This window comes from Geospiza fortis, unplaced genomic scaffold, assembly GCF_000277835.1.
Source record: "Geospiza fortis unplaced genomic scaffold, GeoFor_1.0 scaffold301, whole genome shotgun sequence".
NCBI classification, from domain to species: domain Eukaryota; kingdom Metazoa; phylum Chordata; class Aves; order Passeriformes; family Thraupidae; genus Geospiza; species Geospiza fortis.
Genome location: NW_005054490.1, coordinates 979,163 through 994,828, shown reverse-complemented (window position 1 = coordinate 994,828; position 15,666 = coordinate 979,163). Strand labels below are relative to the sequence as shown.

The 15,666-nt window shown below is 35.6% G+C and overlaps 1 protein-coding gene across 2 annotated transcripts in view; it reads left to right on the top strand.

Moving 5' to 3' along the window:
- Positions 1-512: 512 nt before the first annotated feature.
- Positions 513-15,666, top strand: part of BRD1 (bromodomain containing 1) — a 54,961-nt gene continuing 39,807 nt past the window's right edge. For both annotated transcript variants that reach the window (XM_031063240.1, XM_005428518.3), the window contains exons 1-3: positions 513-641; positions 1,577-2,957; positions 14,320-14,476. In XM_031063240.1, the coding sequence (XP_030919100.1) occupies positions 1,591-2,957; positions 14,320-14,476 (1,524 nt within the window). In that variant the 5' untranslated portion in view covers positions 513-641; positions 1,577-1,590. The remainder of the gene's footprint in view (positions 642-1,576; positions 2,958-14,319; positions 14,477-15,666) is intronic.

Genomic DNA, 15,666 nt, shown 5'->3' with positions numbered 1-15,666 from the left:
AACCTAAGAATCTGTTTGTGAGAGCAGACAGATGAGAGCCTTTTGGGAACTAGTCTTAGGGTTAGTTGCCTAAGTGATCTAGCAGTCTTCCTATGAAAGGAGTTCCCTCAGTACTTTGAGGCCTTTAGAAACTGGCATCATAGACTTAAGCAAAAGGCAAGCAGCATGGAGTAATTAACGTAGTTAGTTGTTCAGTGCTTGCTGTTTGCTTCCTGAAATGGGTATACTGGTCTTTCACAGCAGTTGTGTTTTGATTTCTCTATTTCTCCACTATTTTGGCAATACATGTTAACACTACTTGTGTTATGGTGAGCAGCCCTGACTCAAAATGCAGAGTTGAAGTGGTGAGGCCTTAATAATACTTTGGGCAGTGATTAAAGATCAAGGGTTTTTTATGTAGCTGAGGTTGAATCATGCTATTTATAATGTTTCTTGGGAAGAAGGAAGAAGTGGAATAGAATTTTAGACTTGACAATGTCAGTCAGGTTTATAATATTTTCAACCCTTACAGGAGAAAAATCCCACCCCGTGTGAACATGTCAAAAGGCATGAGTATGTATGGACACTTTTAACTTAAAAGTTCTGTAACCATCCTAGTTAAGAGGCTTTGGAGTGGGAGAAGAAAGCTATCTTTTTGTATGGTATGTAATCTTTTTGCTGTAGGTTGTAAACTTAAAAATTGTTTTAAAGAGCTTGGGAGTGGGTTTGTAAACAGGAAGATTTCTATCTATCAGCAGTTGGTTTGAGAACAGCTCCTGAAAGAATCTGTTGAAGGAGAGGACTGTGTGTACTTAAAAGCAGGGAACATGTTTTGGCCCTAAGTCAAATCTGCTTTACAGGTGAAATATTTACTGGTTGCAGTCCATACTGTACCATATTGGGCACTAAGAGTTCTGTCATGTTCTTGTCATGTTGTAAAGAATAATGGGCTCACTAAGGATTGAGGAAAGTAAAAAAAAAGTATAGGGCTGTCAAACTGCCCACTTGCCAAATGTGGAAGTATGTGTGCTTTTCTAGCTTTTAAGTATAGCTATAGTAGTTGAGTTGATAACATGAGTGTTTCAAATTGCACTGGAAAAAAAATTAAGAGAAAACTAATTTTTCTTTCACAATTGCATTAGTTCTTTTGAAGAGAGGTCTAGAGGACATAATCTCTAGCCGTTGCAAAAATTTTCAAACTGCAGGTGCCCCTAAGGTGTTAAGTATTGTATTTAAGGTTTTCTTACAAGGTAACAAACGCGTTTTTTTTAAATCTGTGACTCATCTGAAATGTTTTTGTTCTCACACAGTGGTCTTGCCAACAGTGCTTCTAGAGGGTTTCTAGCAAGGATTTTGTATAGCTGTGTTTACTCAGGGAAGCTGTTATTTAGAAGATCTATTGATCTTCAGGTTAAACTTGTACAAAGCTGAGCAGTCCTGTTGAGTAAGAGTGACAGGCTTTTGGTTTTGTTTACTTTTAGTTAAATATATGCATAGAGGGCTGTAGAACCAAAGGTTTTTTCCCTTACTACAGTAAAACTAATATTTTAATATGATTGTTTGAGGTTCATAGCATTAACTGTTGCTCTGATTTTAGGTAAACATTACCAAATGAGGAGAAAAGGAAGATGCCATCGAGTATCGGCAGCAAGGCATTCTTCTTCCCCGTGCAGTATTAAGCACTCCCCGACACGAGAAACCTTGACATACGCTCAAGCTCAAAGGATGGTTGAAATAGAAATTGAAGGTCGCCTGCATAGGATCAGTATCTTTGATCCTTTAGAAATTATATTAGAAGATGATCTTACTGCCCAGGAAATGAGTGAATGCAACAGCAATAAAGAAAATAGTGAAAGACCACCAGTTTGTCTAAGAAGCAAACGCCATAAAAATAACAAAGTGAAAAAGAAAAATGAAGCTCTTCCAAGCTCACATGGTATACCTGCTACAGCAGCTCCTCTTCCAGAACCAAAAGTACGGATTGTTGAATACAGCCCCCCTTCAGCTCCTCGGAGACCTCCAATTTATTACAAATTCATTGAGAAGTCAGCAGAAGAGCTTGATAACGAAGTTGAGTATGACATGGATGAAGAAGATTATGCATGGTTAGAATTGATCAATGATAAGCGGAAAAGCGATGGAGTGTCAGTTGTTTCCCAAAATATGTTTGAATTCCTTATGGATAGGTTTGAAAAAGAGTCTTATTGTGAGAACCAAAAACAGGGTGATCATCAGTCTTTAATTGATGAAGATGCAGTGTGTTGTATATGCATGGATGGTGAATGTCAGAACAGCAATGTGATCCTGTTTTGTGATATGTGTAATTTAGCAGTACATCAGGAATGCTATGGGGTGCCATATATACCTGAGGGCCAGTGGCTCTGCAGACACTGTTTGCAGTCCCGCTCTCGGCCTGTAGACTGTGTGCTGTGCCCAAACAAGGGAGGTGCCTTTAAAAAGACAGATGATGATCGTTGGGGACACGTGGTGTGTGCTCTGTGGATTCCAGAAGTTGGATTTGCCAATACGGTTTTTATTGAGCCAATTGATGGTGTCAGGAACATTCCCCCAGCCAGATGGAAGTTAACATGCTACCTCTGTAAACAGAAAGGTGTTGGTGCCTGCATCCAGTGCCACAAAGCAAACTGCTATACTGCATTCCATGTGACGTGTGCTCAAAAGGCTGGTCTGTATATGAAAATGGAACCTGTGAAAGAACTAACTGGCAGTGGAACAACGTTCTCTGTGAAAAAGACTGCCTATTGTGATGTACATACTCCACCAGGTTGCACACGGAGGCCGCTCAATATTTATGGAGAAGCTGAAATCAAAAACGGTGTTTGTAGAAAGGAGGGATCAGTCAGAACTGCTAGGTCTACATCAAAAATCAGGAAAAAGACAAAAAAAGCCAAGAAAACAGTGGTTGAACCCTGTACAGTTATGCCAACAGTATCTGCTCCTTATATTCCCCCCCAGAGGTAAGCAAACCATCAAAATATGAGAAACCTTTATTTAATATATTTAATTTTCAACCAGTGCTTTTAGATGCCACCTTGAAGTTTTTGTACGTTTTTTATGTGCTTTCTTTAAAGGCCTTTTTCAGAGAACTGCTGTTAGTTATGTATATTGCGCTTCTGTGGAGTGCCATTAAAAATTCAGTAACTTCCTCAGAGAAATTACTAAGTGATCAAGTGATCTGTCTTGTCCTCAGAACGTTTGGTTTGAGTTTTTTTGTCAGACTGAGTTACGTTGTGTTTCCACTTGTCATTCATTGTACTTCTAAGAATTAACTGCTGAATTCAGAATAGTAGATGAAGCTGATCTTCATATTAAGGAAAAAAGCCAAGCTCAAGGTTAACGTTATTGGTAATTTTGGATTCTGAGCTTCTTTTTCTAATTTTAAGAGATCCAAAATATAAATTACAATTGTGTATGTAAGTTTTGAATCTTGTTCATCTCACATACATTAAGAATAAATTTGTAGTAGTGTAATATCTATGTAAGTTTTACAAAAAACCTTCAAGGAAGTGTTTTCCTTGTGTAGCAGAATAACTTCTCCAGAAATTTATGTTTGTATGTTTACAACGCCAGTATATTTGTTTACCTCTTGAATTAAATTCTTACTAATTTAAGAGCAGTAGTTTGGAAAGTTTCTCAAATAGGCACCAGTTCCGTGTGCAGGCTCATTTCCCGTCCTGCGACTGGACTCTGAAACACAGAAGTGAGGGCTTTTAATATAATGCAATGCCTTTTAAATAGCTGACTCCAAGTCTCAGGTAGGGAGCAATTAAAGCTGGTTAAATTAATCTAAATAAGTATGTATTTACAGACTGCAGTTCTTTCCTGTAATAAGTTTTGTTAATGTAAGAAGCTACTTATTGACTAACTTTGACAAACAGCCTTCAGCTCCCATGCAGTGTTCACAAACATCAGCTTGATTGCTCTGTTCTGTGTTAGGATTGGCTTGGTAAAATGGTTTTTTTTGTTTAGTGATGCATTGCAGAAAAGCTTTATTTGACAGTAGGTCACTAATACTGCTATTTAAACAGAAACTACTGTCCATGGAAGGAGAAGCTGGTGTATAATAATTTGGCTTTCTCTTAATTAGGATAAGCCCAATTAGTAGTGTAGTGTTATTTTGTTTTGCTTTTTTTGGGACACTGTAAGAAAGAACATGAACCAAGAGTTGAGGGTTAGAAAGTATGTTCTTAGCTGTGCCTCTGGCAGCTCATTCCATTGGCAACTTTTAAAAAAACCAGACCCTAAAAAGATGCTGTCATCAGATGGCTTTTTTTAAAATAGTCATTGGATGCCAGGAGCAAAACTATAAGGCATTTTATTCTTTCTTTTTTTCGTGTTAATGATGGACTTTCTTTTCAAGACTGCAGAGAAATTCAGCATTCTTCTTTTTATGCATCTCTTCATATTTCTAGAAACAAGTACAATTCCTATACTGTATGTCATAAGTGTAAAAAGTGTACAGTTCAAAGGTATTTTAAAGTTGAGCTTTATTATAAATTGTTTGTCTTTGGCTGAGAGAGACCCTTCCTTAAGTACTCTTTGTAACATGAACATGTTCAGTCCTAGAAAACTGATCCCTGAATTAAAAGTGAAACAAATGGGCAAATTAAAAGGAAAAGTGATTACACTGCCGACCCAAATCTCTAGTTTTAGAACCAAAGTTGTCCAGTTTTCTTTGGCTGTTCTTCAATTTTTGTCTGTTTAGGAAACACTCTTATGTTTCTGTAGGAATTAAGTTCATACCCATAAAATATTAAAAAATTATTTGGATCATTTCACAGTAGTCTTCATTTATATTACTCTTTTTCTCTAATCTGTTTTTTAAATACTCTTTTTTTTCCTTGGAGCTGAAGCATGATTTTTCAGAGGCCTTGAGGAAGAGCAAATAAGTGATTTAATTTACTAGAGAAAAAATATATACACTCAATGTTTAAACACTAGTGCTTTTTTACCTGAAGAATTTGATTTTAATATGTTTTCAACATCTCTGGAAATTGAGGCACAGGTGGAGATGCTTGGTTTGGATTGCTTTGTTAATACCTAGGCTGTACACCTCCCCAGCATATTGCTGGCTCTTCAGAGTTGGTAGTTGGAAGAGTGTACAGATATGAAGATCGTAGTGGAGGAAAATACGTGCTGGATGCAGCCCCTGAGTACATCTGGTGTAGCTTGAGGAAAACTATTTTGCAGTTTATGTCCAGTTTAAGGAGAAGGATTTGTATCCTTTTATAGATAGTGAAAGTATATGAATGACTGAGCATTTTAGCAACACAATTTTTAATAATTGTGTTTTCCAAAGCAATTATCCTAATGTTTAGGATGTTTTAAAAAGACCGCGTGTGGAACAGCATACTTCATAATTTCTACACAACTTTTGTAGCTTATGAATTTCTGGATGAGCTTACCTTAGGTTGAGTTTCTCTGCTACTGCCTTGAATGACTTCTACCCGAATTTCTTAAACAGACCTCATATTCTACACTTTTTGCAGTTAAATTATATAGATAGTGTCATTCTCTAGGTCATTTATAATCTAATTATATGATCTCTCAAAATTTAATCTGTGAACTAGTGATTTAGGAGTGCAGATCAGAACTTGCTAACCATTGATCCATTGATGATAGGAGATAAATGCTTACCTCCCCTGCCTCTTTTTTTTTTCTCTTTTTTGGTAATTTATTTTTAATGCTGGGCCTATATCTGTCCTGTTGCCTAGGTATTTTGGAAAGTCTATACCTGAGTATCTACTTCCAAAGGTGCAGTAGTTCATCTTGGAGCCTTAAGGTGGTTTCAGTTTTCAGTGCTGTCAATGCTGACCTGTAACTTGGTTAGTGCTGGTAATAATGTACAGGACTACCAAGGAACTCTTATGCCTGGAGGATGTATGTCAGACCTGGCTACAGAGATGTGTTGTTTCTTTACTTGAAAATTGCATTCAGTTCTTACTGAAATAACAGACTCTTGAACGTGGTGGCTTACACTGTACTGTTCATACTCAATAGCTTCTTTTATTTGCCTGGTTTTGGTGGGCTTTTTTGTTGGTTTTGGGGTTTTTTGTTTGTTTAAAGGTAGAAATGGGGATCATCTAAAAGCTGTGTTCCTGGGAAGTGCCAGAGCAGCTGTGCTGTGTAGGGAGGAGGGTGGGAAAGGACATCTAAAACTTTTCCACTGTATGGGAGGGACAGACAGTACCTGCTACTCTTGGCAAGTGGTGGTCAGAAAGTAGCCTCCCACTGCCACCAGCTAGTTTGGCTGAAGAAAAAGGCAGATTTGTTCTTGAAGTATAGTATGTGCCACTAGGGATGTGCAATGATGTAATTTTGCTTTGTAGAGAGATTCCATCTCCCACCCAGCCCCCAGAAAAAAATACTAGAAGGATTTTGTTTAGACTGCAGGTCCAGAATTTTCAAGTTAGGAAGTCCTAAGTTTTGGGGTTGTTTTGGCAATCTAAATCTAGCTCCTTCTCTCTGTCAGTTATCTTGCACTGACTGCTCAATTTCTTGTTTTTTGTTTTTTAATCTGTTGCTGCTCCTCCTTGTCCTTTATAAATGTTACTTTATTCAGCAAGCAGGATGGGTATGTGCAGGAGAAATGTTACAATGTTAGTTGGCAAAACTACATGGTTTCTCTTATTTTTGAGGACTTGATTCTCTAGTACAAACAGCATTGGTTTTGTGTAGCCTCTTGATCTTAGGTGTCAAAAGAGACATTTAAAAATATTTGGTTGTTAGCTAGTGTCAATATTCACGTTATTTAAAAATGCTGTGTAACTACAATATTGTAGCTATATACTTGGAGGGAAATAGATTGTGATATGAAATATTTAATCTACAGTATTTTAAAAGTATACACAGAGATACAGTGTAATCTGCTTTATTAAAATGCCATTCCTGCAAGTACTGCTCTATTAAATGGAATCTGGCATTAAAAGCATATAAATATTTGCTTTCATCCTTACTTTCTCTTTGTGCAAACATGGCATGTTTGTTATGTCTGAAATTAAGAAAACATTAGAAATGCAATCCTTGTATAGAAAGTAAAGAATAAGGAGAAAAGCCCCGCTTTTATTAGAAGTAGGAACACTATATGTTGTTCCACGAGGTTTGTTGCATCATTAATGTTAAAAGAGAATTATAAGATTGTTATGAAAGTAACGTAAGTAAGAGCTGACAACTGAGAGCAAAAATTGCTGAGACTCTTACAAAAACATTTTCATCTCTTCTGACTGATCAGCATTTATGTGCCCCACCTTAACTGATTTCTCTGTGTTGATCTTTGGTTTTATTATGAGGAATACTGTGCTGGTAGTAAGCTGAATTTCTGGTACTGTGTCTCAAGGCAAAATCAATATTTTCTTTAGGTTTATGATTTACCCAATTGAGCTATCTTGAACTTTCTTACCAAGTAATTAAATGTAGTCTTGTTATCTTGACACAGGAATATTGATTGTCTCTGAAAGGAAGTATGGACCAGAAAAATAATAAAAACAGAAAGTGTTGAAATGCAGTATAAGGGGAAAGGAATATTAACAAAGCCTTCAAGACAGTGTTAGTCTGCATTCACAGATCATGCTTTTTATTCATATATGTAGCTTGTGGATTTCTTTTGGGGATTTTTTAAAACGTTTTTTAGGGTTCTTTTTTTTTAATAAGTTCAGGAAGTTTTCAAGGTGGGGGGAAAGAGCAAGACATGTGGCTTAAAATTCACTATAATAAAAGCTATTAAAAATACTACCGGGGCCAGCATTGCAAAGAACTTGGAAGCTGAATAAATCCAGACCAATGTGTGTTAGCTCTTTATCCTTGAATATACATGTATGTATAATTTACAGAATCGTGTGAAAATGCTTATTTTAATTCCAGGGGAGCATGATGTAGGTATGCCTTGTGACTGTACCTAATACTTGGATCATAGAATCACCTGAGGGGAATGCCAGAAATCTTCAACTGCTGATGTTTCTTGTCTTGTCACATTGTTTGACTTTGACTTTCTGTTACATGTAGAAACTACTCCTGATGTCATCCTGATCTCTTTGCTTTAATAAAAAAGTAATTTTCCCTAAATTAAAAAAGCTACTTTGGTGTTCACTAGTTTTGCCTCAGCAGTGTTTAAAAAAAGTAAAGGTAACTTTAGAGCATTATTTTGAAGCTAGTTCATCTTGACAGTGGTTGGCTTATTAAATAAGGATTAATTAATGTGTTCAAAGAAGTGTAACTTATTTAGTAAATTGTAAAAGTAGATTTTGAGTAAAAATAATATATATTTTTTCTTTTGTTTATTTTATGTGTACAAGGCCAAGAAGCGCTTAAAGCAAATTAACATGTTACCTCTGTAAGGCATATCATTATTATTCTGTGTGTTTCCTAAGGGGTTTGGTCCACAGTGATTATATATGTGATAATGCAGTTATGAAGACCAAAATTTATGTGATTTTGTTTTTCAGAACTTCTGAGTTTCACCAGTTATGTGAACTTCCATTCAGTTGGGTTTTTTTGTGCCAAGTATGTTGTGATTTGTGCTATAGAAAAACATCTAAAGAATGCATTGTGTGAAGAATGGTGTCCTGGCAGTTTTTTTATTCAATTATCAAATTACAGAGCGCACAAAATATTAGAAGATAAATACTGAGCTTTCCTCTTATTACAGATCCAAATGTGATTTTTGATTAATACATCTGATGTAAATTTAGCCTTTTGATATTCGATTTCAAAATCATGTGTGGTCATTATATATGTATAGGAACTTCCAGAGGTAAATGTGTGCATATAGTTTTTCTGAAGAGATTTTCGCAGTGTGACAGGGTGGGAGGTTTCCATTGTTTGAGATGGGTTTGGTTTTGTTTTTTTATTTTATTTATTGTTTTGAGGTTTTTTCCTTATCCAGCGTTTTGGAATATCACAAACTCTAGTTGTTAGAATAGGAAGAAGATAACAGAATTAACTGAAAAAACAGTGCTTTCTTACCTCTTCAGTTCACTGTTCTACTTTTCCTGTCCAAGCAAAATTTTACAAGCTGCTTGCTCAAATAGAAAAATAGGGGGTTCACAGTCATGTAAGCAAGACAAAGTGCTTCTTACATGTGCATTCAAAATCAAATACTATTTAAATACAAGTAAATGTTGAATAAAGAACAGGAACCGGGAGAGACTTCCAGGCTTCAGAAGATATATCAGTAGATCAAATATATACTGTTAGACTTTCAACCTAGGAGAGGCAAATTCAGTAGCTAGACTTCTAAAACATAACTGTCCAAGAGGAATAAAACCTGCAAAGTAGTTCTAAATAAGAAAGTGTATTTGTTGCATGTGGATTCTGCAGACTTGTGTTGCAAAAGTTTAAATGAAATATTTTCCAGTCTTTCCAGGATTTGATATGCACTCTGTTGGGCATCTGTCTTACATCTGCTTGGTATTAAAGGAATGTTATCCTTTTTCAAGAGGAAATAAAGACATGCAGATAGATTCTGATTTTTACATAGTTATTCATTTGCCTGTGTTGTCTTTCAAGTTGAAAGAACAGTTTGAGGGGATTTTTATTTTTAAGTTAATAAGTCATATAGTAAGTTTCATCTTTTATTGAAGAATAGGATAACAAAGTTGTGGTTTTTCACTGTTTAAAAAGAAAAGTGTATTGAAGGACAAGTTCTACAAACACTTTCATAAGCAGCTGCTGCCACAGATTTCCATGAGAAGAGTAGAGACAGTTTCATCAATCCAGGTGGGCATTCTGGTCTTCAAAGACTGAAGGTTTTGAATATGGAGCTAGGAGGAATAGTTGGTAAGGCTCCAGAATTAATTTCAATTCCCCAAATAAGTTTCTCCTAGCTTTTTATTCTAGTTTTATGCTAATTGTCTTCCAGTAAGTGTCATTGGAATTACTATAATTGTCTGTAGAGAAGTCCTGTATCTTTTCTTTGTCCTACAAGTCTCAGTACATTTTGTGGAACAAGGCTTGAAAATTGAAGTGTTCTGGAAACTCAGTTTACTTTGTTGCAGCTTGTTCAATAAATTTTTTAAACATTTTGTTCTGACAGGTTTTTAAACACATCAGCAGTCTGTGTGGGAAAAGATGGGTATTTTATTTACTCTGTAAAGTGGAACATAATTTGATTGTTAATGGGTATTAGCATAGGTCAAGAGAAACTGGTATGTTAGTGATACTGAATGAAATTTTACAGGCTATAATACAGTTTTCCTGTGTTGTGTGTACCTTTAGTAGTGCTATACTGGATAAAGGACAATGCAAAATAACAAACTGATAAAACTGGAGACTCAGGACAGGGATGGTAATTAAAATACCAGGGTTCATTCATGTTCAAAAATTGCTTAGTTTTAATGGATATATGATCTTTCTTTGGGTGTTTGATTAATACAGATTTTCATATTCAGTTCTTTGTGCTTGAGTTACTATAGTAATGTTGTCAAAATCACATACTTGCTCAACAAAACGTTCTCTCCAGTTTATATGTCAAAAACTTAAGAATCTTGAGGTAAAATAAGACCTGTGGAATTAAAAAGCATGTATGGTCTGTGCAGTGGTTAGTAAAGGTCGATAAAAAAGTGGCTGATTTATCTCTCATCGGCTTTCTGGGGTTAAACTGCCACATCGTTGGTTACCAAAAATACTGGTTTCACTTTTCCCTGTAACCAGTTGCCCTGTTGCCACAGTGATATGTAACTGAAACTGGAAGTCATGAGTCAAAGAAGGCAGCTGTGAGATTTGCTAAGATGTTAAAAGCATATCTCTTACATTGACAAAATATATTTTATGCATTTCTGTAAAAGGTGAGGAAGCAAGGACTGAGTAACACACTCAGCTCTCTGAATGCATTGACCAGTGCATTAAGTGTGTCATCCTTTACAGGGCAGATTATCCATCCAGTGTCTCCATGTGAGGAGACTGTAGGTGCTATTTCAAGGGTTTGGTTCAAAAGGGACCTTTGCCTGTTTAAAGACAAGCAGGGAATTGTATGATATCCCCATTTGTAGTGCACATCAGTATTTTACAGGGCTAGGGCTGGGGCAAGGAAGTAGTTCTGGCTCACTTAGTTGGCTGTGGCGCAATTAAAACAGTTCTGGAAAATGTTTTTGTCATCTGTGTAGTTTTGGCATGTAGTTCTAAAACAACAAAACTAAGAATCACTATGACTGCTAGTGCTAAAACATCAAAAGGCTGCAGTGGTCATCAGCTTGAAACCTAATGTTCTTTTATGAGACCAGCTAGATAGCAGCAGTCACTGGATATCGTTGGAACAGTCACATTCTTAATAATTTTCAAATTCCTCTGTCAATGTACTTTATTTTATATAACTGGTAAGTGGAGGGAAAATGATGTTTTTTTCTCCGAGTAGTTGATATGCTTGACTTGCCTTTAGAAAATAATACAGAAAGCTGGTGGTTTTTTATGTGCTTATAGTGGAAAAAGTGCTAATGTGAACAGATTCCTTAGCAAAAAAATGCCTTTGCTCTGAGGTCTTTTCTGTAGTTCTGGGAGGTGCCCCAAGTTCTCTAAGCCTTGCCTCTGACTTGGGGATTTATTAGTGTACTGACTGTAGCAATTAATCCTGTCATGTCCAAGTCAGATCCTGGATTGCAAAATGATGATGTTTTTAAACAGCTCTACCTTACCTATCCCAAATACATGCTTTTTTTTTTTTTAATTAATCTTCAGGGGGTTTTTATTACGTCTTTGATGGGGGAAAAAAAAGGAAGTAGAATGTATGGAAAATTCATTTTCGTGGCGGGAGCTTCAAAATCAGTCTGTGTGTCTTGAAGGGTTCTACAGCAAAGTGGTCTCATTTCCCCAAAATAGTTGTATTGCCCATCAAAATTTATGGTGCTTGGGACAGTGAAAGTGCCTGGAAGTATCAGACTAAGCAAAAGGATGGTTGAAGAACTGTGATATAGGTAGTGGGTAGTTAGAGTCTAACAGCTGATGTAACAACTTGCTAGCACTTAGTTCATAGTGTAGAGGATGTGTAGATACCTGCCACGTGACGGGTTTCAGAGCTCTGTATTTTGACTAGTATATAGCTGCTGCCCATGTGTGTTGTTTAAATGAAATACTTGGTTTCATTTAGAGGGGAAGGCAGAGATGAGTAGTTTCCAACTACTTTTAAAGTAGTCTCTGCACTCGAAATTACCTTCTGTCTGTTTATATTTTGAAAGTTGGAAAGGGTCTTCTATGAACATCTTTCTTGAGCTTCTTTTAACACTCTGCTATTATAACTATATATGAATAGAATGGTTTGCTATGTGAATTGGCAAATGTACTTAAAGCTGTAGTTAAAGATGTTTGCTTAGTCTTGCCACATCTGATGGGCATGAAGCCAAGGCACCTTTCTTCATGTTATGATTCTCTGATCTTTCCAAATAGCTGTGTATTTGGCTGTGCTTTTTTTGACTTGGTTCTGTAGGTTTTACCATTTCCAAGAGATTTGTGAAAGCAGTTGTTTTGACTTTGATTGCATTCTATAATTAATTGTAATTATGTTGTTTGAAGTTTACTAGGGTCACATCTGTTCTGCATTGAGTAAATCTTTGTGGAGCCTGTGTCTGCCTTCCAGTGGAAGATGTACAAGACAGTCTGAAGTCCATCTGCAGACCTAAGCTTTAAATTAAGATAGAATTTTTCAGGGATGCCTAACTAGTTTAGTTATTAATTTTAAAAAATGTCATTGAGAAACCAAAGGACACAATAGCACTGTATTTTAAAGAAAATCTGGGTTTGCTCTGCCTCTACCTGGTGATGACTGAAAACTAGCACTGAATAGACCTATTGCACCTTATCTGCTACACAGTCCAAAAAATCCCAGGGATAGATGACTTTTGAAGTCAAAGTACACTCACTTGTATGTTAGCCTGAAAAATATTTAGTTTTTCCCAATATTCTTAAAAACCATTTTACCCAAGGCTTACTTCTAACTTTACATTTTCTTTAGATGTTTTGACTGCTTTTATCACTTGCCTGCAAAACTGCTTTCTTCCTAATACAAAAAGGGGAAAAGTAGAAAAACATTAGTATGTATATACAATCGTGATTCTTGTTTAAATGTCTCATGGTACTGCTCTACAAATCAGATACTTCTTGACTTAATATTTGCTTGGTTTAGGAATAAATTTTGGAGAATATGCAATAAATCCTCTACTATCAATTGTAGAGTTTTGCTATGGGTAGTAGTAATATTCTGAGTGAAGAATTAACATATTTCTATTTTCATTGTTACTGTCCTTTCTGTCCCTGTTTAACATCCTGCTCTCTTTCCAGCTCACCCCTGTCCCCAGATGAAGGAACTATCCCTTGCAACGCAGGGGGTTGGTAGCTTGGGGCGTCTTGCCTTCATTTTACAAGGGCTGCCACTGGTTACAAATACCAGCATTAACATAAAAAGAGAAAATATTTTCATTCTACGACTATTAGCTTTTTCTAACTTCTATTTTGCTATAATTTCAAGGTATTGTAGGCACAAACAGCTGAAGATTTGTTTCAGATAAGCTTTGTTTTCAGTATGTTTTCAGAAGCCACTGTCATGTTTGAGACTTGGTCATCTAACATGTCATTATTTGAAAAATAGGAATCAATATTGTGGTATGTGATGTTCATAAAGCACTTTCCTTGAGTATTTGTAAAAAAGTATATGCATATACTTTTTTGGTTAAAAAGCAGCTTCAGAGAATATACTGATTAATTTTGATCAAAATATTTTGTTAACTGTTTGCATCGTCCTCACGTCTTCTCTGTTTGGTTATTTTCTTGTATGTGTGGGGTAAAATAACAATTGCTCCTGTGTTTTATATTTTTTGTTTGGTTTATTTGTCAGAAAGTTAATATTAATAGAGTAATACAAGACTTTGATTGCATGTTTTTATGGGAGGAGTTTGAAGATGTATTGTCTGTAAAATAAACTACTAATCTTTCTGAACATGGCAACAAATGATCTGATGATTTTCATAGTGATTTGGAGCTTTTTATCTGATTTCATTCTCAATAGGAAAATCAGCTGCACATAAAGCTTTATTCTCAGCCCTAATCTGGGATTGCTCTTCCAATAATGATTTCAAAAAAATTGATTCCCTTTAGCTTTATGAAGTATGTTAATGCATTTGGTAGAACCTGCAGTGTCAAGCAGATGTGTTTGGTTGTAATTTACTGCTCAGAAATAATTGTATTAGAAGGGATCTTACTGAAGGAAGTTAGTAACATAGTGATGACTTCTGGTTTTACAGTATACATTCATATATATATGTGATGTTTATCTTCCGTAGATAAATATGTTTTATGCTTTTCTGTGAAAAATACAATATCAGTTTTTCCGTGTTTTAGATTAAATAAGATTATGAATCAGGTGGCCATTCAGCGAAAGAAGCATTTTGTTGAACGAGTGCACAGTTACTGGTTGCTTAAAAGACTGTCTAGGAATGGTGTTCCACTCTTGAGAAGGCTGCAATCCAGTTTACAGTCACAAAGAAACACACAACAGGTATGTGATATACTTTTTATTTATAAGAAGAAATTGAAAATTTTCTCTTTTATTGAGTTAAAAATAAACTAGGAAGCACAAAGTAAAAGCTTCTTTTTACTCAGGACTGAATAAATTCTTTACCCTATTCTGAAGTGGTATTACTTATTTTGGGAATTGGGAATTATCTAATACTTTTTAATATGTGAGATGTAAAAAAAAAATTGTGCAGCTTTTTCTTCTGTTTTGCTTAAATGTTTCACAAAAATGCTATCATCACAAATATCATAATGCCATTATTCTTTGACAAGTGTTGTAGTTTTTTGGAACCCATTAATCAGTGTACTGTCAGATAAAAAAATAAAAGTTATTTTAAATTCATCAAAAGATGCAAAGCAGATGTCTTATTTGACACTTGACAAAAATGTGGATTTTAACAGGGTAAAGGGGTTAGACAGCTAGTGTACAGTTTTCAAATTCAGATGTGTATTGCCCACCTTGTTCGGTCTTAACAAAATGGAAGTTGTTGATGAAGTTCAGATTTATTTCAGCTTCTGGTTTTTTTTTTGACACAGTTAAGTGGGATTGTAGACAAGCATAAGTTTAGTTATACACTCCTATGAATTCAAGTTACTGGATAGCTTCCAAAATAGTTAAAACTTCTAAATTGTGTGGGTCCATGCACGTAGACTTCGAAATGCTATGAAGCCTTGTGATGTGGAAACTTTTACTCCATCCGAGTTACCTTTTTTAATGGAATGGAATGTGTAGGTGGGTGTATTCTTTCCATTCTCCTGGCACTTGATTTCCTGTAAAAAAGCTTCTAAAATGTAGGAATTAATTTTATAATAATTTACTCATATTAAATTGATTTTTTTTTCACCCTCTGAAGTAGAACTGTTATTTTTGTTAGAATTGTATTTCTGTTTTCTGATTAAGTCATTGATTGATGTAATCATAAAAAATACTGTGGTCAGCACTGCTTCCTAATTATTTGATCTGTCATGTTTGTGTGTGTTTTTTTAGCTTTTCTTGTGGAAAAACTAATTAATAATTTACAGAATAATTGAGATTGGAAAGGACCTCTGGAGGTCATTATTGGATACAACCCCACTGCTCAAGCAGGGCCACTTAGAACAGGTTGTCCAGCACCATGTCCAGTTGGCTTTTGAGTTATCTCCAAGGGTGGAAACTCCATAACCTCTCTGGGC